The sequence below is a fragment of the Mixophyes fleayi genome, chromosome 2 (genome assembly GCF_038048845.1).
Source record: "Mixophyes fleayi isolate aMixFle1 chromosome 2, aMixFle1.hap1, whole genome shotgun sequence".
Lineage (NCBI taxonomy): Eukaryota > Metazoa > Chordata > Amphibia > Anura > Limnodynastidae > Mixophyes > Mixophyes fleayi.
In genome coordinates, this window is record NC_134403.1 from 124,506,136 (window position 1) to 124,531,948 (window position 25,813).

General features: G+C 37.3%; 1 protein-coding gene across 16 annotated transcripts in view; it reads left to right on the forward strand.

Moving 5' to 3' along the window:
- The window catches only part of MBNL2 (muscleblind like splicing regulator 2), a 100,279-nt gene that overhangs the window by 66,958 nt on the left and 7,508 nt on the right, over nucleotides 1-25,813 (forward strand). For 4 of the 16 annotated variants that reach the window (XM_075199917.1, XM_075199911.1, XM_075199913.1 and 1 more), the window contains exons 3-9: nucleotides 7,967-8,131; nucleotides 10,038-10,238; nucleotides 12,007-12,270; nucleotides 18,325-18,378; nucleotides 19,075-19,228; nucleotides 22,434-22,469; nucleotides 23,507-23,601. In XM_075199917.1, coding sequence (XP_075056018.1) covers nucleotides 7,967-8,131; nucleotides 10,038-10,238; nucleotides 12,007-12,270; nucleotides 18,325-18,378; nucleotides 19,075-19,228; nucleotides 22,434-22,469; nucleotides 23,507-23,601 — 969 coding nt within the window. The remainder of the gene's footprint in view (nucleotides 1-7,966; nucleotides 8,132-10,037; nucleotides 10,239-12,006; nucleotides 12,271-18,324; nucleotides 18,379-19,074; nucleotides 19,229-22,433; nucleotides 22,470-23,506; nucleotides 23,602-25,813) is intronic. The other 12 variants (XR_012688668.1, XM_075199915.1, XR_012688669.1 and 9 more) reach the window with 10 other exon arrangements.

Sequence of the window (25,813 nt, forward strand, 5' to 3'; positions counted from 1 at the left end):
CATTATGCCACAAAAATGCTGTTGTTGCATTTTGTTATCTACAGAGCATTTATAAATAGCGCTATGTAACTTAGTGAGTTCACATTCTCCTGCTGGATAAAGCGGGTACTGCACAACTGCTTTGTTGGGAAAGACACGTACTTATACATACATAAGGCCAGGAATGAAGGTCGTGGTACAAACAATTTGTATAATGCTACCAAAGCTCAGAATAAGAAGCTTTTTAGGTGACTCTGCTTATATTTGTTGGTATTTGTTGGACAGTGAAAATATCTACACCAAAATGTCTACAGTCATAATGTCTACATGTTCATAAGGTCGACATGTAAGGTAAAATGTGTACAGTGTTGTAAAGTGGACAGTCAAAATGTCGACTTTATGACTGTATAAATTTTCACTGTTGACTTTACATCCAAAGATATAACCTGTGTTATTTTAACTTATGCTACAACGCAACAGAACATAAATATGAAGCACAATGTTGTACAATCTTGGGGTGCATTTTGCTGCACTAAAAACTTTGAAAACACTTTTACTGGAATGAAATGGGTGCGGGGTGAGGAACTGCATTTATTTATTTCAAAGAGTACAATGTTTTCCACCCACCCCTCCACCCAATAGAAGGGCTGCATTCTAGCACACCCTTTATGCTAAACAGTGGGTTCTCCTGAGCAGTAGGAATCACTGGGAGGACTGACAGGCAAGAAGGAAGCTGGTGCTATAGCAGCTCAAGATGAATACTCATGTGTCAAACAGGCAGAGATGAGGCTCTCCAGTCATAGCTCCATCCTGAATGTCTGCCTTTCAGGCACTTCTCACTGGTCGAAGGGAGGGGGGTTGAAGTGGGGAGAGATAGTGGCCATTCTGTTTAGCATATTGAAAACATTACAATGCAGCACTTATGGTGAATGAGTGGGTGAAAAACATTAATTTCAAAACACTGATTTTTTTTTTAAAAAAACTCTTATTTATCTATTAAAAATATCAAACACTCCCGGTGATTGGTTCACTTTAACATTTCTTGACCTGAAATAATAATAAGACCTACAACATTTATATTTGGGAAGAAGATAGGTTCTTAAAATGTTTGCATTCACAGTTAAAAGAGACGTCACCTATGCACAACAACACATGGACATAGAACACACAACAGAATAAATAAACATATGTTACATTTACTATATACTGTGTAGTATTTTCTAAAGATTCATTTTTACATGTCTGCATCAAGTTACCAATATTCTGGGCTGGTATAATATATACATGAATTTTAAGGGTGTACACAGCCCATGTACTTGCAGGAGAACGTAGCTCTCCAACATTGTGTTGCTTCTCCAACACAGAGGGGCTGACAGTTTGGCAGCCTTGCTTTACAGAACTGTAGTGTGTGGTTTAGTGGATTCTTTACAGAGGAACAGGGACAGTAATGTTGCAGTAGCTAAAATGACTGGAGCCTCAGCTTTTTGGCTGCCATCAGATCCCATCAGAGCTGCAGGGAATTGTACCTTCAGTGTATTTTACCTTTATCATAGCTGAAAATAAATTTCTATTTTTAGCTTTAGTGTTAGCTTAAGTAATGCCTAAGAGTTTATTGTAGCAAGAAGCCATAGTTCAGCTTTATAGATTATTTTATCAGCAATGGTCTTGGTGTGAATGATGTTAAAATGCAGTTAAGCATCTACACACGACAGGTGCACTTTTATATTATGATCTGAAGCTGATAGTATTACGCTGTCTGTGTCTGTCTTTTGTATTTATTTTAAAGCCAGTGCACACCATGTTCAATATATGAGGTGTTTCTGAAGGTGTATATGTGGTGTACCGCTGCTTCCAGTTCTCAGTGCAGCATAGAATTAGGTAGGGGAAAGCTAGCAGCGTGGTTGTGAGAAGTCCAGCCACATTTCCTGTGCTGACATGCTGTGTATGCAACTATGTATTTCATGTTGTTAGACACATTCTGTATGATTCATAGCATGAGAAGCTAGCTTTTCATTTCACATCTAATGGATCGCTAAATCTGAAATACAAGACGCCTTATATAAAATAGAGTCAAGTAACATCACAATGTAAAAGTTTATGAACTTATCAAAACGAAAGCTATTTTAGATAGGGCTGTGACCATAGGGATGCATTTTAATATGTGCATCTGTAAGTCTGTAAAAGGGCACTGCTGGGAACCATTATAGGATGATAACAAAGAACAATAACTTGTACTAAATCACATAATAAGGGCAATACACCAGCCTTTGTGCCCCCACAAACGCAGTACACCAGTCCATATGCCCCCACAAACGCAGTACACCAGTCCATATGCCCCCACAAACGCAGTACACCAGTCCATATGCCCTCACAAACGCAGTACACCAGTCCATATGCCCCCACAAACGCAGTACACCAGTCCATATGCCCCCACAAACGCAGTGCACCAGTCCATATGCCCCCACAAACGCAGTACACCAGTCCATATGCCCCCACAAACGCAGTACACCAGTCCATATGCCCCCACAAACGCAGTACACCAGTCCGTATGCCCCCACAAACGCAGTACACCAGTCCATATGCCCCCACAAACGCAGTGCACCAGTCCATATGCCCCCACAAACGCAGTGCACCAGTCCATATGCCCCCACAAATGCAGCACACCAGTCCATATGCGCCACAATAGCAGGACTCCAGCCCGCATGCCCCCCACAAAAGCATCACACCACTTTGTGTGCCCCCACAATAGTATTAATCCAACCCACATGCTGCACTGCCATGACCTCCCTATTAAGTAGACCCCACCCTCACTATTATATAAATAGCCCACGCCTCTGCCTACATTGCGTTAAAATCACCACCCTCTTCTCTTGCTGCCCGTACAAGTGGCACAGTGCACATGTTAGGTGTCAAGGCAAAACAGATTTAGGAGTGATAAATAACATCTAGGTCACAAGTAAATCAATAGCAGAGTAGTGAGAAGCAAAATTGGGTTGATACCAACCAGCTAGCAAATCATCAGTAGTGTAGTCAAGAACAAGCCAAGCTGAATCAGTAGCCATAGGTGTCATAGAATAACAGGAATACACAAAGTACAGACAAAATATCAAAGTTAATCCCATTTTATTTTGGAAATACATTTTATTGAGGGTTTTGCTAAATGCAGATTTTGGATGGAAAAGTGGGATAGAGAAGCATAAAGGGAAGGAGAGGGGGATTCCAAAATGAATAACATCTTGCAAAAATTAACCGTTGTTCTCATGTTCAAATAAAGTCCAGGATACAGACAATAATATACACAAACCATGTGTTACATTTAGCTAACCGTACGCAACACAGAAAATGCAAAAACACAAATTGGCTAAAGTGGAATAAGGAATCACAATTAGGAGTTTGAGGAGGGGGATTTAAGTGGATATATTAGCAGTGGGAAACTGGGAATGGAAACTGATTATCCGGAGTCAAGATCAAATGTATTTAGCTTAGATTATTTTAGATATTCAATATATATTATGAGGACTGATCCGGGGCCTTGTAACCAGGGTGACTATATGTTATGAAATTTGATGAGGCAATTGTTGAGGATACTTGAAATGTATTCCAAATAATATACCAGCCAGACCCAATTAGTTATAGCTGTGAGAGTGAGGGGATCAGCCTTTTTCCAGTTGCAGGTAATTGAGCATTTTGCTGCACTAAATATGTGTCCAATTTAGGAAATTGTATGTAGGGGTGCTGTGTTGGAGTGAAGAAGAGGCACACATCGGGAGTAAAGAAGAGGCACACATCGGGAGTGAAGAAGAGGCACACCACGGGAGTGAAGAAGAGGCACACATCGGCAGTGAAGAAGAGGCACACATCGGGAGTGAAGAAGAGGCACACCACGGGAGTGAAGAAGAGGCACACATCGGGAGTGAAGAAGAGGCACACATCGGCAGTGAAGAAGAGGCACACATCGGGAGTGAAGAAGAGGCACACCACGGGAGTGAAGAAGAGGCACACCACGGGAGTGAAGAAGAGGCACACATCGAGAGTGAAGAAGAGGCACACATCGGGAGTGAAGAAGAGGCACACATCGGGAGTGAAGAAGAGGCACACATCGGGAGTGAAGAAGAGGCACACATCGGCAGTGCGGTTAATCGCATTTTGCAAAGATTTAAGCAGTCTTATAGTTGAATATCCAGTGGCAAATAGGTTTTTGGTCGGTTGTGTGTGACAATACTCTTTTGTGCTCATCATTGCCTGACATTTTGTGACTGAAGAGTTTGAGATACAAGATTATTTTTACCCTTGTAACTAGTATACTTCAATTGTATTACTATTAAGCTCGCTATACATGTTTTATTGTGATCTGTTATTAAAGATTTGTTTCATGAGAACTACACTGAAATGCAGCAGATTGTTTAAGTTGGCTTGTCTCATACGTAAAGGGGCATAATCAGTGTGTTTACTATATTTAATTAACTGATCATGTTTAAAAACATCCAACAGTATGATAAACAGTTTTAGACCAGAAAGTATTTGCCCATAAAAATACATCTCCTCACTAGAACCACTTAAGGCAGATGAGGTCACATGGTGCTGTTTTTGCTAAACAACTTTCCCATATGAGAACAATAAATAGTCTACCAGGAAGGACATAGACCTTATTGTAGGTTGGGGCAATAAAGAAAATAATATGAACTTAAACTAACTTACGTCTACTTACGCAAATATCTGAAAATATTGAGTTTTTTCTTTAATCATATATTAATAGAACCTAAGAAAGAAAAAAAGGATGCAAAATAAAGTAGCAGGAAAAGGAAAGGAAACATTGTGCTGTGAGCGATAATTTTTTATCTAATGTATATTAGCAAACAGTGTGTAACTCCTTAATCTACTCCCGTCCTGCCTGTAACATTGTTATATCTTCAGACTCTCTTATTGATTCAATCATACATTTCTAGTTTTACAGGCAGGTCATTTATTTTAAATAAAGAAATTATCCTCCAAGGGAAATATGAGTCTTCTTCATCTTCTCCTTACGGCCAGATCAGAAACAAAGCTGACTCAGAAGATATTTGCTCAGGAGGATAAAGTAGACCAGTCTGACCATGAGTAGCTTAGCTATCTGATACATGAAGATCTGTTAATATACTGAAATAAAGCCGAGGCTGCCATCTGTCAGGATGTTGTGTTGTTCGGCACCTCATTCTGGCATACAGACAAGGCTTTTCATCAAGCTGCAATATGGAAAAGTGGAAAAGAAAACCAGCCATGAAAATGAAGCCTGAGAGATGGCTTCAAGCACGAAGATCATTTTCATACATGTTTTCTCGTTTATTTTCTGGCAACACAATCTGACACACAAAGAAGTATTTTCTGTTACATATGTTGTAGTCTTTTTAGATAATATTCATTCTATCGATCATTACAACCACTTAACTTCTTCTTTGCTGCTTATGCTCCAATCAATGAGTTCATGCAGGATGTACATCTGATGTAGATGGGAAAACATTATGTAAGAAGAAAATATTAGGGGTAAATTTACTAAACATCGTGTTTGGCGGCGTTTTTAATCCGCCTCACATTGCTGGTGGATTAGTGCTCCAAACAGCCGCATTTACTATAGGATGGTTTGAGGCTGCAATGTAAAATGCCTATTGATGTGTGGCCGATTGGAAACAGCTAAAGCACAAGTGGTTTGGCCATAACCACCAGGAAATAGACAGGTTTCTCTATACCTACTTCTGATTGGCTTGATAGCTCAAACATGCTGTTTTTCATTATATTAAGGGGACATTATTATTGCATTGTTATATTATGGGGGCAGTATGTAATGCCACATTTTGCATTCTAAAAACTTATTGCCCCTATTAGCAATAAAGTAGTATTGCCCAGTTAATATGTTCATATTTCCCCATAATATAATACAATAATATTGTTCCCATAATATAATAATAAAAAAAATAAAATGCCTCCATAAGTTTATTATAAATTAAGTTTGCCCCTTAATCTATAAATAATGATTGCCCCCATAATTTATATGTCAATAGTGCCTCCTCTTATGTTCGTAATGGCCATATAGTTCAAACATCATGCAGTTTGAGCAATCTCGCCTCTCACAACCACTTCTTGCCCATTTGGATGACGGTTTTGTGGCAGTTGTGCAAACCCCGGCTGTTTGTATGTCCATCATTATTATAACTGGGACGGTGATCTGTAAAATAGGGATTTTTAAAAATGTTTTAATGGCCTTTAGTAAATCCGACAGTTTTAAAACCGCCGGAAAAACAACCAAAAACTGTGTTAGTCAGAAGATCGTTAACATGGAAAAAAAACATTTAGCACAGAAAGAAAGTAAATTTCTTCAAGAATATGGGTTTAATATTTGGTATGAAAAGAATATTTATAAGGCAAGTTTTACTTTGCAGGAGTTTTCCACCTCCATTTTTTAATGTATTGGTTTGCATGGTACATGCTCTTTTGCACCTGTCACCAGGGCCATCTTAACAACATTATGGACCCCCGGGCAAAGCAGTGCAGCGGGGCCCCTAGATATAGATATAGATATATATATATGTATACAGATACAGATATAGATATATAGAGATAGAGATAGATAGATGTACTTGCTCAGTGACCTTTGTAGGTTTTTTTTGCAGGTTTTTTTTCTTTTGCAGGATTATTTATTCTCATTAAGAGCCGTGCCTATGGGGCCCCCTTGCCCGTGGGGCCCCCGGGCAGCTGCCCATCGAGCCCAATGGAAAACATTCAGCCCCTGTCCCTTTTTTCTTATATAATCTCAGAGACTGGATTTTTTTAGAATGGAGATTTATATATGTCAGTTGCTCACAGTCACATGTCCCCCCTCCCCCCAAAAAATGAAAGATACTAGTAACCTATGATTTCCTGAACATAAATATCACCATTTAATAAGTATTCGCCCCCCCTTGGGCAATACTTAAATGAACCAGCTCTTGCAGCTATTATAGTCAGTAGTCTTGGATACAGTTTGTCTCTATGAACACCTAAATGGAGTAATATTTACCCATTGCTCCTTTCAAAACTTCTCAAACTTGATCAGGTTAGTTGGTACCCGCAATGAATGGCAAGTTTAAGGTCTTGCCACACATTTCTGATCAAACTAAAGTCAGGGCTCCGCCAGTCAAGGACATCTGTTTTCTTCATTGTAACCTACTACAGTGTTGCTCTTTTGCTGATGAAAGACAGTTTCTACAGTTCAGACTTTTCCATAGTTGGTAGCAGGTTTTTGTCCAGGATTTTTCTATTATGTCCACCATTAATTTTTCTACCAATCCTGACAATATTGCCAGTCCCTGCTGCTGAAAAGCTTCGCCAGAACATGATGCTACCACTGCCTGAGATCACAGTTTGGTTAAGATGGTGTTACATGTTGTGTGGTGTATGATTAGCACCATACCTCTTATCATTCAGGCAAAAAAAGTTCCGGTCTAGTCTCTTCAGCACACAAGACTTTCTGCTTCATCTCTGCATTATCTTCTAGATGGAGTTTTGTAAACTCCATTCGGCCAAGAATATGAGTTTTCTTTAGCAAGGACGACCTTCGTATAAAGGTCACCCTGGTCCTTTTTGTGGAATGTAGTGAAGATTGTTGACCTTTGCAAATTAGTTTCTCTTGCAGCTACTGATTTCAGTTGGGACAGTAAGCACAAGATGCGACTTTGCGTGCATGCGCAGAAGAGAAATGCGTATTATACGCAGCGTACTGCACTTTGCGTCTGATTCAACACGAAATGTGAAAAATATGTTGGAATGGAATACTTTTTCAAGGCACAGCACCTATGCTCTTGTGCTAATGGCAAACTACAGCTTGTATAATGTTGTTGTAAACCTAACTCTAACCTAATTGTATTGTTGTACATACTTTACATAATTTTTGCTAGGTTTCATGATTTGTGTCCTTTATTTACTATGTATCACTCTTGAAAGAAATGCCAAGATTTGACAGTGCTACATTTTTCAGGGACGTTGCTCAAGGGAGAACTGCAAATATCTTCATCCACCAACGCACCTAAAAACTCAGCTAGAAATAAATGGCAGGAACAATCTTATTCAGCAGAAAACAGCTGCAGCCATGCTTGCTCAACAGATGCAGTTCATGTTCCCAGGAACACAGCTGCAGCCAATGGTGAGTACACTTCACACACTCTAACATTAACCTGGCTCTTTAAGGAGTAACCAAGATGATTATTTTCTGGACGTTTAATTAATTGTTTACCAGCTTACTGATCTGATGGGTGACAGGAGAGAGGCCAGTACAAACAGTGTAGAGAAAGATCACAATTACTATAGGCTTTATTTCAGTATTTCTTAATGTGACAGTTTACTAAAGTTATTGATTTTAGTAGTAAAAGTGTTTTGGGAGAAATATATTTATTTTCTAAAGTCACTGATAGTCTTAAATATTTGACATGGTTCATGTGTATTCAGAATAATCAGGTTATATGCCCATAAACTAATACACATTTTTGTTGTTTCATGGGAAAACATACTATAAAAAAAATCATACATGGAAAATTAGACATGACTTAACACATACAGGTGTAATAAAAAACAATGTATGCCGTCATCCTTTCCACTGTTTTTGAGATTTAAAATGTAGTATCTCATCCTAATCATCATCATTTATTTATATAGCGCCAGCAAATTCTGTAGCGCTTTACAATTGGGAAGAAATACAGTAATAAAACAATACTGGGTAATACAGACAGACAGAGGCCTTGCCTACAAGCTTACAGTAATTTTACCACAGCTATGCTTCTTATAAACTCGTGACTTTTTTTTTAATGTGTACTAGGCATTGTGAACTAAGTAAACACATCTCAAAGAGAAGTAAATGGATTGTACATCTTGAGGAGATGCTATTATGAAATAATCAATGAGATTGGAATTTCAGTAGAAGAAACATTGATCCCATTCTTTCTTCATAAGCAAATAACCAGTGCTGGAAAAATGTTGTAAATCTAGTACCATGTGGTTGTGCGCCCTAGCTCTAGAATTCTCTGAGTACATTATACAGGGTATTATTAGGTTAATTGTACTGTTCAGCTTTAGATATTAGGCATAATATGTTACAGTAGTATATTTTAGTATATGCCATTTCAAATTTATTGCAAATACTATATGCTTACATTTAGAAATATATAATATGATATACAGCAAAGATGGGGTTCGCAGTAACATATAATTTCACAGTGTTTGAAAAGATTGGTAAATAAATATAAAGGCATTGGAATGCATTTTACATGACTGATTGTAACTCATTCCATAAATGTCTTTGTATGTCAGTATTTCTTCAGCCATGTGACCTGGATGCCTGTCTAACAATCTGTGGCAATTTTCTTTCTGTCTTTGCTATCCATTCTTTGTCTGTCTTCTCTCCTCTCAATTTTCATACTGTTCCTTTACATATTCACTCTGCAATGTCTCATATCCACTGATGTTAATTGTTTGCACTTTTAACACAAATACAACACACAAAAATGGGTATGAAACCCTTATACTGACTTATGATGTTGCTTGGAGTTTGAAATTGCGCACACAAATAACCACATATAAAATGTGTTTGCATTTGTCCTGTGTTTTCACTGGCAGTTGAACTTGCGTTTTTAAATGCAAATCATATGTCAGTGGGTATAAGACTTGTGGCTAGATTTACTAAACGGCGGGTTTGAAGAAGTCGAGATGTTGCCTATAGCAACCAATCAGATTCTAGTTGTCATTTATGTAGTACATTCTACAAAATGACAGCTAGAATCTGATTGGTTGCTATAGACAACCTCTCCACTTTTTCAAACCCGCAGTTTAGTAAATATACCCCTTAAAGTCTGTTGGGGTCAAGTATGATACACTGGAAAAGTGGATGTAACTTTCAGTAATAAGTCATGACTGTCCCCACATGTTCCAGTATAACGTGCATCCATTAAATTACTGTAACAAATGTATTGCATGTTTTTTAGATTTGATATGTTGATTACATATTTGACTAAATATATATTCTTGAAGTTGCACTTACTAATGTATTTTTTTTCCAGCCCACATTTCCTGTAGGTCCAGCGTTAGGAACAAATACAGCTATAAGTTTTGCTCCATATCTTACTCAAATGACACCAGGTGTGGGATTAGTTCCAACTGAAATGCTGCCCTCTACACCTGTCATTGTTCCCGGAAGTCCTCCTGTATCAGTCGCCGGTTCTACTTCCACTCAGAAACTTCTCAGGACAGATAAATTGGAGGTACAGTTCACAATGTATCCTTAATAACAGTGACCTGCAGAGCTTACAATATATGATAAAATGTATTACACTTTAGTTAATAACAAAATAAACAAAACTAATCTCAGAAATACATCAGCAATGGGGTATCAATTAGGAACTGTAGTTGCTTGCAGCCAGATTTATATATTCTATTCTTTTTTCTTTTTTAGTTATTATAAATAATTACCAGTGTGGCCATTTCATTAATAAACAGGGGTTTTCCACTTTATTGAAGTGTTCCCAAGTTTATGCACCTGGGACACACATTGTGATCTCCATAGATCTAACGCTTGTGGATAAGACAGCAGGTGGTATGGATGAAAGGTGTGCTAAGGTGCAACTCTTGGATTTATCTTGTATTCTAATTGGAATGAAGGTATGCAGTGGGAAACATTAGATCTTATGTAATCCTATTTTCACCCTAATGCCTCATCTTTTTATTTCCGTTTTAATTCAATCGTGATATTGTGTGACGATTGTTTCTGTACCATAATGCAGTCTTCTGAGGTATTATCTTTGGCCTAATTACTCTAAAATCAAATTTAAGTAATTTGAGTACAAGACATTCTAAATTACACAAAGTAGGGCAAAGTAAATTGACAAAAAACAGGCTTCTCTTATCTACAGGAATAAGGACACAAGTGAAATGCACCTGTACATTCACATACAGTTCTCCGCCAAACAATAGCAGACATTCACTAAGCAGGGAGAAGCTCATGTCAGCGTACTGTAATAAAAGACTGTAATAAAAGACTGTACACACTTTAGTTAGATAAAAAAAAATCCATGAAATAAAACTAACTAACTCTTAACCATTTACTGTTTATTTTTATTGTATGTACAACATATATATTTGTTTTTGTTTATTGTTAATACTGCGTTTGGGTTGAGAGTTAACATTTTAAGGATGGTATAATTTTCTTAGCTCAGTGCTCTCATCTGTTCATCAAATGGTCTGATTTACATTGATTGTCTATTATTGGGTGTCTTATCCACCAGTCACTCTTTGGGACAGATTCACTTTAGCACGAGTTGTCACTGAACATTACGCATTTTGCCGACTATTACGATAAGAAATTTCCGCTCATTTTTCTGCGCACCTCTATGGGACACGAGGGAAAGTGAGCGGAGATTTCTGTGAAAACACTGATACAATGTGTCTCCGGGGACTGCTCTGGAGACACATCCCGTCACCTCGCGCCAAATTAAATCTTCCAATTTGCCCGAGGTTTATTGTACAATGTTGTATCAGGTGATGTCCATGTTAGGTCATATTTACCCTGCAACCCATGCCGTTATTGAGAGTAAACAACTAATATTCACCCAGTTTTCTATAACACAAGCATTGCTGCTTGTGGATATTACAGTTGAGTTGACGGGACTGCTTTTCTAAACATCAGTACCCGTTTCCACATGTGCAGCAGCCATTCAGTTGAGTGTCGTCTGGAATCTGTGGTGGAAATCACCAGTTTAATCTCGGTAACAAGGGCTCTGCTATTGGAAGTTCATAGGTCATTCCTTTTAAGTGGCACACATGATATTTACAGTGTGCACCTAATGATTTGAAAGTTTGCTTTCTCCACAAGACTATAAGTCATTAGCTTTTAAACAAATGGATTCATTACTTTCCCACTGCATGGTTAAAGGGGTGTCAATCTTTAAGTAGATTTGAATGCATTAGTTCAGCTTTATAAACACCTGTTTCTAGGCAGACCTTCAGTGACGTGTCCTTGTGTGTCTTATGTAGGTATGCAGGGAGTTTCAGAGAGGAAACTGTGCACGGGGAGAGACTGATTGTCGCTTTGCTCACCCAGCAGACAGCACGATGATTGATACAAATGATAACACTGTAACCGTTTGTATGGATTACATTAAGGGTCGCTGCATGAGGGAGAAATGCAAATATTTTCACCCTCCTGCACATTTGCAGGCCAAAATCAAAGCTGCACAACATCAAGCCAACCAGGCTGCAGTAGCAGCACAAGCAGCTGCTGCGGCTGCAACAGTGATGGTAAGTGCAAGTACTCGCCCACTTCAAGCATTCATGTTCCTATTGCCTATGCCCAAATGTCCTTCAAAATGGTAAGACATGCAGTTGTGCAGTGATTGGAATACTATTGTCTTGTGTGGTTTCTCACTGCACTATAACATTTTCAGCAGAACAGGTATTGTAATCGTGGTTGCAGCTCTACCAGCATGTTTAATCCAGTAGTAGAATTCGGCTACCTACTCATATTACATTCTAGCCTTTCTTTTTGTAATTTCCTTTATCGCTGTCTTATTTCTTTTATTTTCTGCTTACCTCCATTGTAAGAAGAGATGAGACATATTCAGTAGGTTTTCTAGCAGTTTAAAAAAAAAGGAACTTGTTGATGTAAATTATGGCCCAAGGTATGAAAGGTTACTTAAAGAGATTGTTTCTGTTTTTCATTCTGCTATAAAACTATCTTTCTTGATGTTTGAAAGGCACCAATGTGATCTCATGAGTCACTGACAGGTGTGCATGAAGCTGATTAGGTCAGTTAATATTTAAGTCTAGATTAAATCAGAATTGTTATATAGCACATTTTCCAGCTCTTATTGCTTTATGTAGCAAAATATCAACATTACATGAAATATTTTTTCAATCTTCATCATACTGCAAGTGAAGCAAAGTTATACAAAGATTGACACATATCTGTATTGTAAAAGCCAATTGATATCCCTGTTCTTTTCAAATGTTAAATTCGAGTACTTAAGGAGTTGTGAAATAGGTGTATCCATGAAGCTAGATTATCTCAAGTGAGAAGAAATATGTTGTATTAACACAATATAGGGCTCAATTCTTCTGTTGTAGTTCTAATCTATTACATCAAGCAACACTCACTCCAGATCTCACATTACTTTTCTTTCTTTATATTAATACACATTTGTTTTATGTCTGTTTATAAAGAGTAAAACAAATTGAATCCACAGTTGTCCATGTCAAACTGTTTTTTGTCATCCAATCCAAAGATCAGAGAGCCCTTGTTTTATATAATGTCTTAAACCAGTGTTCCCCTATTTGTGATGGTGGAAATCACTTGTACCTTGTTATGTTACAGAGGTTGGTACAGATAGCCCAGGCTCTTCGCCTCTATCAGTGGTTGTACATACACTTCAATGAATCCATTGTACCTTATATTCTGTTATCCAGCTGTTAATATACAAAACCCCATTGTCCATATTAATAGTCTTAAACAATGACTAGGAATACATTACTAAGTGTGGCTTGTCATATCAAATCACGTGAGAATAACATCGCCATTCTAACCCAACAAGTACTACTGAAGTAATGAGCAAAATGCTGTCACTCAATTTAACGGCTTAGATTGTAGTGGTGGAGCTGAATATAAACTATTGTAATCAAAGTCGATGCAATGCTTAGCTATAGTATTCCTTTTATGGTCAACTGCTACTCCCCTGCTTCTTCCTGTCTCTGTTCTTTCAGTTTTCAATTCCCTATGTTTGTCTTTTACATCTTCTGATCTTTCCTTTGCTTAGTCTTCATTGAGGGTGCTGAATATTGTTACAGAAAATTTACATTTGTATGTCTGGAATATTAGCTCAAGTTTCACCAGAAACCATTTCTGTATTACAGATAATGTTGCAAATAGAGATAGCCTTAGTGAATCTTGTTTATTTTAAAATATAATATAATCTGTTTTGACTTTGCTCTACGTGCGGCACTGCGGACCCTTCGTGGCGCCATATAAATAAATGATAATAATAACATTTGAGCATATTTCCAGGGAAGGGGGGATTTTCACCCAGTACAGAAGATCTCTTAGTGAGTACAAGTCTTAATCTGCTCATTTATACATGTGCAGCCATAATGAACAATTGTTTCCTCGGGGCACAAGAGCAGATCTTATGGGCTCAATAAGTGTGGTTGATTATGCACATTGGCAAATCTCAGTCATCAGCTGACCAGTTTTTCTGCCATTCTTAATTGATTTCTGATTGATCCCAATCAAATATTGGTCAAGATAGTCAGTGATTTACTTAAACACACAGCAATTTTGATCCACTTTTAAAAAAATATTTAAACTGAACACCCATATCACTGTATATAAATAAGTAATTGGCCCCCAGCCTAGTGCTGAGAGCACACAGTATCATTTATTGGCATGTACCTTACTTCCCAAACTTACTCCCCACTGTTGCACTGTGATGACCATCTGGGAGTCGGATCCTCTTTGTTGCCACCTCTTTAGTTTGTGGCCTTATTTATACCACCAGATGTCATGATTCTGATTCGATTGTGAATTTCATGGTAGGCAGGGAGACTTACCAGCCAAATTCCCCCACAGCTGGCAATTCACTGGTTTACAGAAATGGAAGTTGATCAATCATTTTATAGGTTCACAGCAGGTGCTTGAATGGGTGGAGTTATCCAGGAAAGAAAAATAACAGATACAAATCCCCCAGCAACACTCCTATGAACCAGTAAACGAGCTTCCTTTCTACTTGTACATAAAAGTGCAGAATTCTCACTTACACACATTTGCAAATGCATGATAAGTCACCTGCCACTTCATGGTGCTTCTGCTAATATGGTGGTCCTAACTCTAAACAAAGAGAGTCCCTTTATAATGGGTCATACATTCATGTGTTTTTAAATTGAGGGCTAAGTTTTCATGGGGTTACTTAAAAGTCTCCAAATGTCAATAGAGGACCAGCATTGCCCATTTATTGCCTCAATCATGAATGTATGACTCTCATTGTTTAGTGTTAAGACCACCCTATTAGCAGAAGCGCCGTGATGTGGCGGGTGGCTTATCGTGCATTTGCAAATGTGTGTACGTGAGAATTCTGAATTTTTATGTACAAGTAGAAAGGCAGTCCCTTTACTGGCTCACAGCAGTGCTACTGAGGGATTTTTCTCTGTATTCACTAATTTAGTAAGAGGTTGCCTTCATATTTTAAGGGTTTCCAAAAACTTTGTTTCAACTTAACAACTATTCACCCAATCCTGACAATCCTTCCTCTAGAAGTTCACTTAAAAATTGCTCAGACTTTTCAAATTAATAAAATGTGCATACATAATGATATTGTCCAAGTTTGTACTTGATCCTTCACATATGTATGCAGCTTGAACAATCAAATGTTAATGATCAAAACAATTTTAAAAATTGTATCACTGTCTTATAACAAATATCATAAAGTATGTTGACATGCAGTTAATATTCAGTTAATAACTAATGGTGTATAGGGCATTAGGATTGCCAGGAACAATACACTGTAATTCTGTACTTAGAGTGAGCACGCCCTGTTGCGATAATTTGTCTCTTGTGAATGCAGCTTTCCTGTAGGTGTGTAGCAGTCAATCCTATAATCACATTTTCACACACATCTATATTTTTCTTTCATTATCCATGAAAAGTATTTGATTGAAAAAGAGCACCACGTGTCCTCATAGCAGTGTACATGAAGCTGTTCTAGTGCTGCAATTCATTGCCAGCTTCTTAGTCATTTTTAATTTTTTCTTAACAAGGAACAATTTAAACCCACATTAAGATTTTTTTTTATTTAAAACGATGTTGCAACCGAGTTGCAAATAATAAATAGTGAACATTCCCTAATGCCTTTCAGTTATTGTAGCATCTGGAATCCATGAAGGAAATAAGTCAAATAGGCTATGGAAATATAATATATAAATAGCTCATTTTAATGCATACGTAAATTATATTAAATTCCATTTTTTCCGTCTTTTCTGTATACACTGTTCTATTTTTGATTTGTTTTATGCTACTTTGCACAGATTGACGTGTTATTTTACCCATCAAAACCAAATGGATACCGTGGGGTAAATGTATCAAGCTGAGAGTTTTCCGGCGGGTTTGAAAAGTGGAGATGTTGCCTATAGCAACCAATCAGATTCTAGCTACCATTTTGTAGAATGTACTAAATAAATGATAGCTAGAATCTGATTGGCTTTTCAAACCCGCCGGAAAACTCTCAGCTTGATACATTTACCCTCGTGTGTTAGATGTAGAGCTGTAACTGTGATTTGTTACCTGTTGTGCTGAACTGATTCAAAGTTACTATTGTAATGGTTTGCTTCAGATGATTGGGCAGAAATAATATGCATACCTGTTACCTATAGCTAGTTATCATCATACATAAAGTACAGATCCATAAAAAAAGCACAATGGACTTGACGTTTTCTCTGTATCCACTATATTGGTTACATCAACAATATGTTCTTGTGTGCAATTAATACACAAATATACTAATTCAGATACAATATTTGTATATTGTGCCGTTATCTTCAAATGAGGTAACTTTATTTTCTGTATTTTATAGGACTTTGATAGGGCATTCAGTAAGGTGGGGAAGAGCATCCAAATCATGTGACCAGAAAGTTAGAGTACAGTTCACATGTTATAATCCGCTTTATTAACTTGGGGAAAAATGGATGAATTTATGATAAATACTTGTTTATTATTCCCCCCCAAAAAAACATTAAAATAGTTATGCATATACATTCATTACCCAACAATCACTTTTCATCCATTTGAAATTTTAAAATACCATTAGACATATAATTGGTTATATATTGTGTAAGATTATAGCCTAATAAGTATATACAATTGAGTTTTGCAATGTATTTTATTAGGTGGGAAACTATTTGTTTATTTTGACAATTATTCTTTGTAGTGTATTGTTATTGTCTGTGCAGGATGTTTAATCATGAATAAGTATAGTCCAAACAGTATATAATAAGATAAATTGCAAAGTTCATATATATGTACTTTTACATAACCTGTTTAATGTTAAATAGTATATTAAGAAACAAGTATTTGTTCCATTCCTCTACCTCCAGTTGTTGATTTTAAATTACACTAGACTAATAGCTGAGAAATAGTTCACTCCACAAGAGAAAGGCAAAGAATAATTGTACAGACCTATGAAAGAATAATTGTACAGACCTATTTCTGGTTTTAGTCTCTCATCAGCTACAGCAGTGCGGCAGAATCATTTCTGTAACATTGCTTGGTTTGTCTCGTAAGCCTCCCTGGTGCTGTGTGCCTCACTATAGCTGCAGTATTTCTGTCTGCTGCATTCAGTTGCTGCTTATGAAAGTCTTTGGGCTACAAACTTCATCAACGCAAATGATAATTTATGTTACTGGTTTATTTTTATGTTCTAGCTATATACCATCTATTACATAGTGTATCTTACGAAGGGAATTCTTGTTGTTAAGCTTGATTTTGTTATGTTTTATTGTTTGTTACTTTAGCATACGCACCTTTTTATACAAATCTGAAGCATTATTCATATAATGAATATTTTCAGTGATAGTGACATTATAATGCAGTAGAATATACTAAATTTACAGCCTGGAGACTTTGACAAGTGAGCAAAAACAAACAAAACAACTGGTTTATAAATGTTGCCATTTGCAAATTATGTACATATGTGTACAGGGGAAATAAGTATACATTAGGGTCAAATATGATGTTAATTGCTTATGGTTAAAATTCATCATGCAATACAAGAAATTATCACAAAATAATATATTATTTCATTTGCTTTAAATTTACTAGGCATCAATATACTTTTAAGAGTAGTAAAATACAATGACCATGTTTTGCTCAGTTGGCAGCACGTGTTAAAAGAACAAAACAGCAACTAACTTCTCGTCTGCCATGGTGGAAGCCTTTTAATCTTGCTATGAATTGATTTTTTTAATTTGCAAATGCTTCATGAAGTCTGAGAAATGCTATATTAATTTGATTTACCTGAAACATCTGTATTTTACTCTCTTATCTGCTTTTAACTAAGGTATAGTAGATGCATTTTTGCTTTAGTACTAATTCAAAGTGTAATATTCATTTCTTTAAAGAGACATTTTTGTTGTTGTGCATGCCTAGTGTTTTATATGTTGTATATTGCATTCAGAATATTTTTTTCCTTCTCACCTATCCACAATGCAATGCCGTTCCCATGATGCACCTCTGCTTGCTGTTTACCTGTATGTTAATTCGCTTGAATCCCATTGGCCCACTGCCATCATGTGCTCGCTGCCTGTTATTAAAAGACGCAGTCGACTGCCAAAGCAATGAAGCGACCTCTCGAAGCAACTGTAGATCTGGTACTTTGACCTTTCACCTTTTGCTTTGCATGTAGCTTATTTCAATGAAGCAACTAATATTTTTATTGCTTTTTTTTTTTAACATCATCTGAGACAACCAATGCATATAACTAATGTATGGAAACTGTCAAGTCGTAATTAGCCATCTTCATTTTTCATATGTTACAAATACAAATAAACACCTTGCTGTTAAATTGCTAACATGGCTTCGTTTTGAAGTACTTGTACACAAGATAAAACTAGACAAGTCTGCCTATGTTGTATCTGATTTATTATAGTTATGGAGCTCTTTGATTTTTGAGAGAAAAAAAAAATTATATGGAATGTTTTTAAACTACATGTTGTTGCATATACATATATATGTCTATAGGTGATACTTGAAATCAGGAATACAATTTGATCCGCACAGATGCTATAACGCTGCTGTAAATTATTTTGTTTCTGTAGTTTTGTGACTACAGACGTAATGTTAAGGAAACCATGCTTTCGCTACCAATAACCAAATCTCACTCATTCTGCATTGCCTCAGTTTGAGTTAAGGTGCATGGCAAGGCATCTTTATTTTAGTTGATTTTTTTTTTTTTTTTATTTACTTCAAATTTTATCACAATTCCAATTTAGTTTTTTATGTGTGTATTTCAAGGCGTGTCTAAACATTCTGATCTCTACAAGTGTCATCTAATTCTTTGTTAACAGGCTTTTCCACCCGGCGTCCTTCACCCTTTACCAAAGAGACAAGCTCTAGAAAAAAGCAATGGTGCCAGCACACTTTTTAATCCTAGTGTCTTGCACTACCAACAGGCTCTGGCCAGTGCACAGTTGCAGCAGCCAACAGCATTTTTTCCAGCAGGTATGTCTTACCATCTTTGTAGAACAGAAAACACATAAGAAGAACAAATTTACTTTTTATTGATAGTTCTATATCAAGCTTAAGCAGTTACTCTTGCTGTTAGGGCTTGCTTTAATAAGTTATATTTAAATTCTATCTGCCCCCTAGTGCAGGCAGCAATTTTTTTTCAGAACTAGTGATATCATAGAGAAATGAGGCACTTTGTGCAATAAGCCTAAGTTATGTCACAAGTCAGGCTGAATATGGATTTACCCCACAAAGTGGCTGAAAGCACCGTGTGCAGGTGACTGATAGTCTTTATACAATATCTACACCCAGAGGATTTACATTGTGTTTTATCCACTTCCCAGGCATAGAAAGTTATTTCATTGAAACCCATTATTATCTCTAGCCATTACCAACATAGGGCCTCATCTAGAGTCGGACGCAAAGTCCGTTTTAGGCACATTGACCATAAAACCACTATCACGCATGTGCAGCAAGCACCATATCCGCCTGCATCTCGGACGCAATTTACACTTGCGACAGCTTGCGGCTCCATACAAGGGAAAGGGCGGAAAGCAGAATTCTGAAGGCGTGAACCTGTATAATATAGACACAAGGGGTGTGACCCCGTAAGTAAATCCTGGACGCAGTGAGGCGCAGACGCAACAAACCTCACAAAAGGGCTAAAAATGTGCGGCAGAAATTAGGTGGCCAAGTAGTTAGCTAGCTGCACGAACTGGTCGCAGCTCAGTAGGGTATTACGAGGGGGACGCAACTGGAGTTGCATGGCACTCGTAATACCCTACCAAGCTGCAGCACACTCCCACTCCTGCACGTCTTAGACGCACATTGCGTCCGACTCTAAATGAGGTCCATAATATCCAAATTGTAATAACACAGCTCTTGTCAAAACTATTAAATCTAACCATCCGTCAGATTGGAACAAAGTGTATAAGGAGTTTCCAATAGAGCTTTGAGGTCTTCTCAGCTGACAGTTACATGTAAGTTCTACCTCATACATAGCATCCGATTAATGAATTGTGTCTGTACATCTAAGTGAATTTGACATTTAGTTTTCATCCCTAAAGAAAAAGTCTGTGCATAGCAAAATCTTTCAATATTGATAACCAAATACACAGTGAGGAGAAATTTTGCCCATGTATGGGGTTCAATTTGTATGCCATCATCATATTATTCTTAAGTGCGGAAAATGTAAAATGTATACAAAGCACTGTCACTCATGTGCAATTGAGATGTAGTAATGTTTTATTGTTCACGTCATAAATCAACTTCAAGTGACTCACTGTTATCGGTGTCAGTGTATGTCATGGATTGTGCAGATGTGGCCAATGAACTAATTCATTACAGTTACTTTACATTAAGGTTCTATTCCTTTAAACAAAGAAGTGGAAGCACTTTATATGACACACTTGTTGGTTGAGGCACTAATTTTAATCATTTCAAACAAGTGGAGTGAACATAAAAACGGTTCGTTTTGGAATTCGTGTTATACTGCCATTTGCTGCTTTGTAACCTACCCTGTGTGTAATATTCTACTCTCAAGGGATTTGCTGTAAGTTGTAGTTTTGCAGAATTTAGAATGAAGTATGCTTTAACTTTGCATTCCGTTAAAAATAAGAAAGTTTTGTAAATAAATATTCCTGACAATGGTCACTTATTAGTGCCACAATTGGGGCATACGCATTTAGTACGTGAAAATGTATCACGTTTCTTGTATAGGGCAATGATCCTCATGTCCACTGCATTCAGGCTCATACGGGCAAAGCCTATCATGCACGGGCACAAAATTTAGCATTTGAAATGTGTTCCCCTTAGCTTGAAACCAGCATTCTTCATCAGCATAATTAACTGCGTATAATGGTGACTTTTATTCTGCAGTAATATGACATTGGCTTAATAGTACAGGTGTTTAGGAAAAAAGCCTGATTGTGAAGGATTTTCTGTCTGTCACTAAAGCTGTCTGTGCTTGGTTCTTTCTATGACTCCTTTGTTTGGTTTGGAAAGGCGTACCTAAATCATTTACAAAATTCAGATTGATATCCATATAACCATGTGATTATTCATGCCTGATTTTTAAAAAAAAAATACTTTTGACTTGGCCTTTCCTAACCAATAAACCAGCCAGAAAACCGACTGACACCCTTTTTCCCAAGTTACTTACTTCATCTCTTACACATAACTGACATGACTAAATTGATTTTGTTTTGTTCTCCGTATGAATGTTCAGGGACTGATTTGCTGTGCCATGGCATTATACTGTAGATAGCTGGAATGGTTTACCCTTGCAAATGTTTATTTTAAGAATGTGTATTAATGTGTATTTTATGTGTGCTGCTGCCCTGCACTTTAAGTCCATTCATCAGTTTCCTAAGCAGTATTTCATTATAAAACACATAAAGACAAAACAAGTTCCTTAAAGTGCACATTTCTAGGATAATTAACTGCACTGATGAGCTTGAAATTTGCTTAACTGTTTGCCTCGTCACTACTGAAGAACTATAACTTCACAATAAAATAGTAAATCATTTTTCAGAAATTATACCTAAAAACAGAAACGGATAAAAAAACTGCAATTTGTGGACACTTGACTTCATACCATATAGGGGGCAATACAACCGCAAATGTTTTCTTATAGAATTTATGTTCCGGCCCATTCTTACTTGCACTTCTGTAACAAAAGAGACTTATTTTATCTGCAAGTTTTCCAAAACACATTTCTTTATTTGGTCCCTTTGAACCCTTTATGTTTGTTGCCCTTGCATGTGACACAGTACTGCTCTGTGCATTTCTTACAATTGTATCCACACAGCATAGTGGATCTATTTGAAATCTAATGACCTGAAAATAAATAAAGCCTGGTTGATGGAAAGACCTTGGTGAAGAAAGGAAAGATAAAGCAATGTGTTTAGTAAAAGTGGCAGGTGGGCATGCAAAATACATACATGAAAGTTGTTTGAAGGTGACAATTAATTTACCTTTACCTGGGCAGTGAGACTGAGATGATGCAAGTTAGCCCATGGATGTGAAGACAGGTGTGAGACCATGAATGGCCTTAGTAATATGATGTGATGATGTATGCACTAACTGCTATATAGAGCTATGCCTGAATTTCACTCCAAATGTTAACTCTTTGTTGCTAACAAGTTTCTCTCCCCTTTTTTTTTTCATTTTTTCCCACCTCTCGTTGCATGCTGTGAAGGGTCAGTTTTGTGCATGACACCAGCTACTAGTATTGGTAGGTTTCTATCTACTTTTTTGCCTTTTTATACTACACAATTCACCTTATGTGGGTCTGAATGCCTTCTAAAATGCCGTAGACTATATCCAGCTACTGTATGTTACTGTAGTACTCAATGCTCTAGAATATTATATACTCACCTAGAATATGTCATATGTCTTCTCTTTCTATGTGGCTTTCTAATTCTACCCGTCACATATTATGTAGAGGAAAAAAAATATGTTTTTACTTTTGTTGATGATGTCGCTTGAGTTTAATGAAAATTGAAGTGTAAGTAGTATCACCTGTGTCTTAACATGTCATAGTGTTGTGCTTTTTTTCTCCTTTTTGCTATGTTTCGAATATTTCATCAGAGTTTCCCAGAAATTTCTTCTACAAAGTGAATAGCATATTAGTATAAATGTTCAGCAGGCTCTATCACATTATTATAAGAGTGGGTTTAATAGCTGAGCAATTAATTCAAAGCATATGACTCATTCTTGCACCATTTCTTTTAAACACTGGGAAGTTGTGTTGTAGCATCTGAGACCCTTCTATTGCTAGATTTACAATTACTGATCTGTGTGTATGTCATTGTACAAATATGGATGATTTCTATTATGATATATGTTACCAATTCACATATATGTTTTGCTTGATTGTTACTGCTTCTATAATAACTGTAGATTAGAGCTATTAATAGCGCTAATAGAATACTGACACATTTTATAGTGAAAACACAAACAAAACACTTTTAATTTATTTGAAAACTGGCAAATTCATGTTGACTGCTAGAACGACTTTAACCGTCTTTTTCTGGGAATCACTGATAATATATTTTTTACAAACTTCCTTTAATTGTACCTGTAATAAGCTTATTTTCCCTTTTTTATTTCTCTCCCACGCTTCCTTGCTTTGCATTGTGATTGCATGCCATCTGCTGGTTTAACCCATGATGGCTTGCTGCTATGTGATATTCACCATGCCAAAATCACTTCTATTACCATAATGCTACACCCTCCTGTTCATTGCTTCCATGGTTCCCCTCCTGAAAGTACCCATGATGCACAGCGCTACGTCCGCCACTGTCTCTGCAGCAACAACTCCTGCAACAAGTGTCCCCTTCGCCGCAACAGCCACAGCAAATCAGGTTTGCTCCTTTTAAAGCTTTCTTTCACAAATCCCAAACTCTAAATGAGTGCTAATATCTTAAAAAAAATTCTCCACGGAATTTTTTTTATAAATGTCTACCCATCAAAAATTTTTATTTTGTTAAGTATTTTTTTTTTTTTATAGAAATGTGTTCATGAGCAGGCTGCACTTATTCAGAGTTAACATTTTTGCAAGTATTGGTTTCTCTGTTTTGTGTTTCCTTGAATGTTTTTGTAATTTATGTCTTGTTAACAAATAAGATATGATCCATGTATCCTAAGTTCAAAGGATCCTCTGCAATTCTACATGTATGCAAATATACATGCTGGGGTTTTTTTAGTTATTGTACACAGAATTTATTAAACAATTCATATGGTTGTTTTGGGAAAGGGGCCCGTAGCTTTTATAAAAGTGCTATATTATGGAGATGTCAAACACATTTTTTAAAATAGAAATTGATTTATTAGAACGATTGGTTTGTTTTTTGGGGGGGGATATAGTAGATGCACATAAGGCTCAACATTGCTGTGTTAATATAAAAGAATAAACAAATAGTAAACTCTTATGTTTAATAGGGACTAGTGATTTCTTGAACTACCTACATAACCTAATATTGTTACCGGAGTGTAGTACCTTCTCTTGCCTGCAGGTGACAATGCTCCTGTTGACAACTTTTAGTCAACTAAACTTTATAGACAACAATGACAAGTATAGGTTATAAGAATGTTCTATCCAATATACCAAAGACAATATATATCGGGGGAAAACTGTACACAAGCCTAAAGCAAGGCTTTTTTTTTACTAGTAATAATCCGGTATCAGACTCAGCTGTGCAGACCTATTAGGAAATCCAGTTGTAAGGTCATGGAATGTTTCATCTCTATAGTTCACTAGAGGCCAAAAAATATGTGTAAGAATGTGTAGGGAGAACATATCAGCTTATTTGCCATGCTAATAAAAAAATAAATCAGCTGAATGTTTACAGAAAAAAACTATAGCAAAGAGAGAATATTCGGGAGATAGATAAATAGATGCACTTCGATAATAATGTGACAGGACTGCCTTTTATTAATCCTTTAGCTGCTAAGGACAAATGGAACTCAACATCAGCAAACAGTTACAGACCATTATAGACCACCCCTACCGGTGCTACTAGGCCACAAGACACTCACCGAAAGCAACTCAGCACCACCATGCTGACCCAAGGAAAGTAGTCGCTCACTGCCACCACTGGCTGGTGTTTGTAGCTGCTGTAGCACCTCTTTGCTGGTGACTGTGGTTGTTTCCTCCTGACCTCTTACTTTTAATCCGGTCTGCAAGGTAGCAGGCAGAGAGATTACTCAGGTCGCTGGGTTGAACACAGAACAACATGGGGCAGGATTAGCGTAGTAGCTCTTATCTGTTAGTCACAGAATTTCAGCAGATAATGGGCAGTAATAATATAGAAGGATCTCTAGGAAGAGTAGTGATTCTTGCTCAATAATAGCTCTTAAAAATTCTATTACACACCACTAAACGATTGATGTATGAATAGATAGAATACACTTTACATGGGGCTTTGCTACCCTTTTTATACACAGGTTGGTAGGGGTAATCTAGTCCCCTCTCCCCTTAACCAGTCCAGGTTGATTTACATCTTGTACGTGAATAGCCTATTCACACCTTAAACTTTGTATACACTGGCAGAGCGTGTGTCCTCCCTCTGCACACACTGTCTGGGTGAGATTGGGGTGGGGGTCTCAGTCGCTTCTCCATCCCAAATCTGGGATGTGAGATTTATCTTTAAATCTCCCCCAAACTACTTCCAGTACTTGGATCCCTAAGGTCTGTTGTCCCCTCCAAGCCACATATGGCTCCAAGAGGATAGCACCTAAGCCTTGGAGCACCACTGTGGCTGCTGGCAAGCCAGAGAGCCTCTAGTGGGTAGCGCACTGGCAGGATTCCTGCCAGCTCTCCAGTCGCCACATGGGGAACCTGGTTTGCCAGCTCAAAACACAGCTGACCCCCTTCTCTCACACTAGCTCATGCGAATCCTGTGCAGAGCTACTGTTGGGGCTCCGAGAACACCAGTGCTCCAGTCCCAGTAGAAGTGTAAGCAGAGTGGTGGCATAACACCACCAGATGCGCCCATGTCCCCACAGGACCACCAGTGGGGGTTACGAATACATTTTTAAAAACATTACTATATTTAAGCATTTTTATTTTCAATT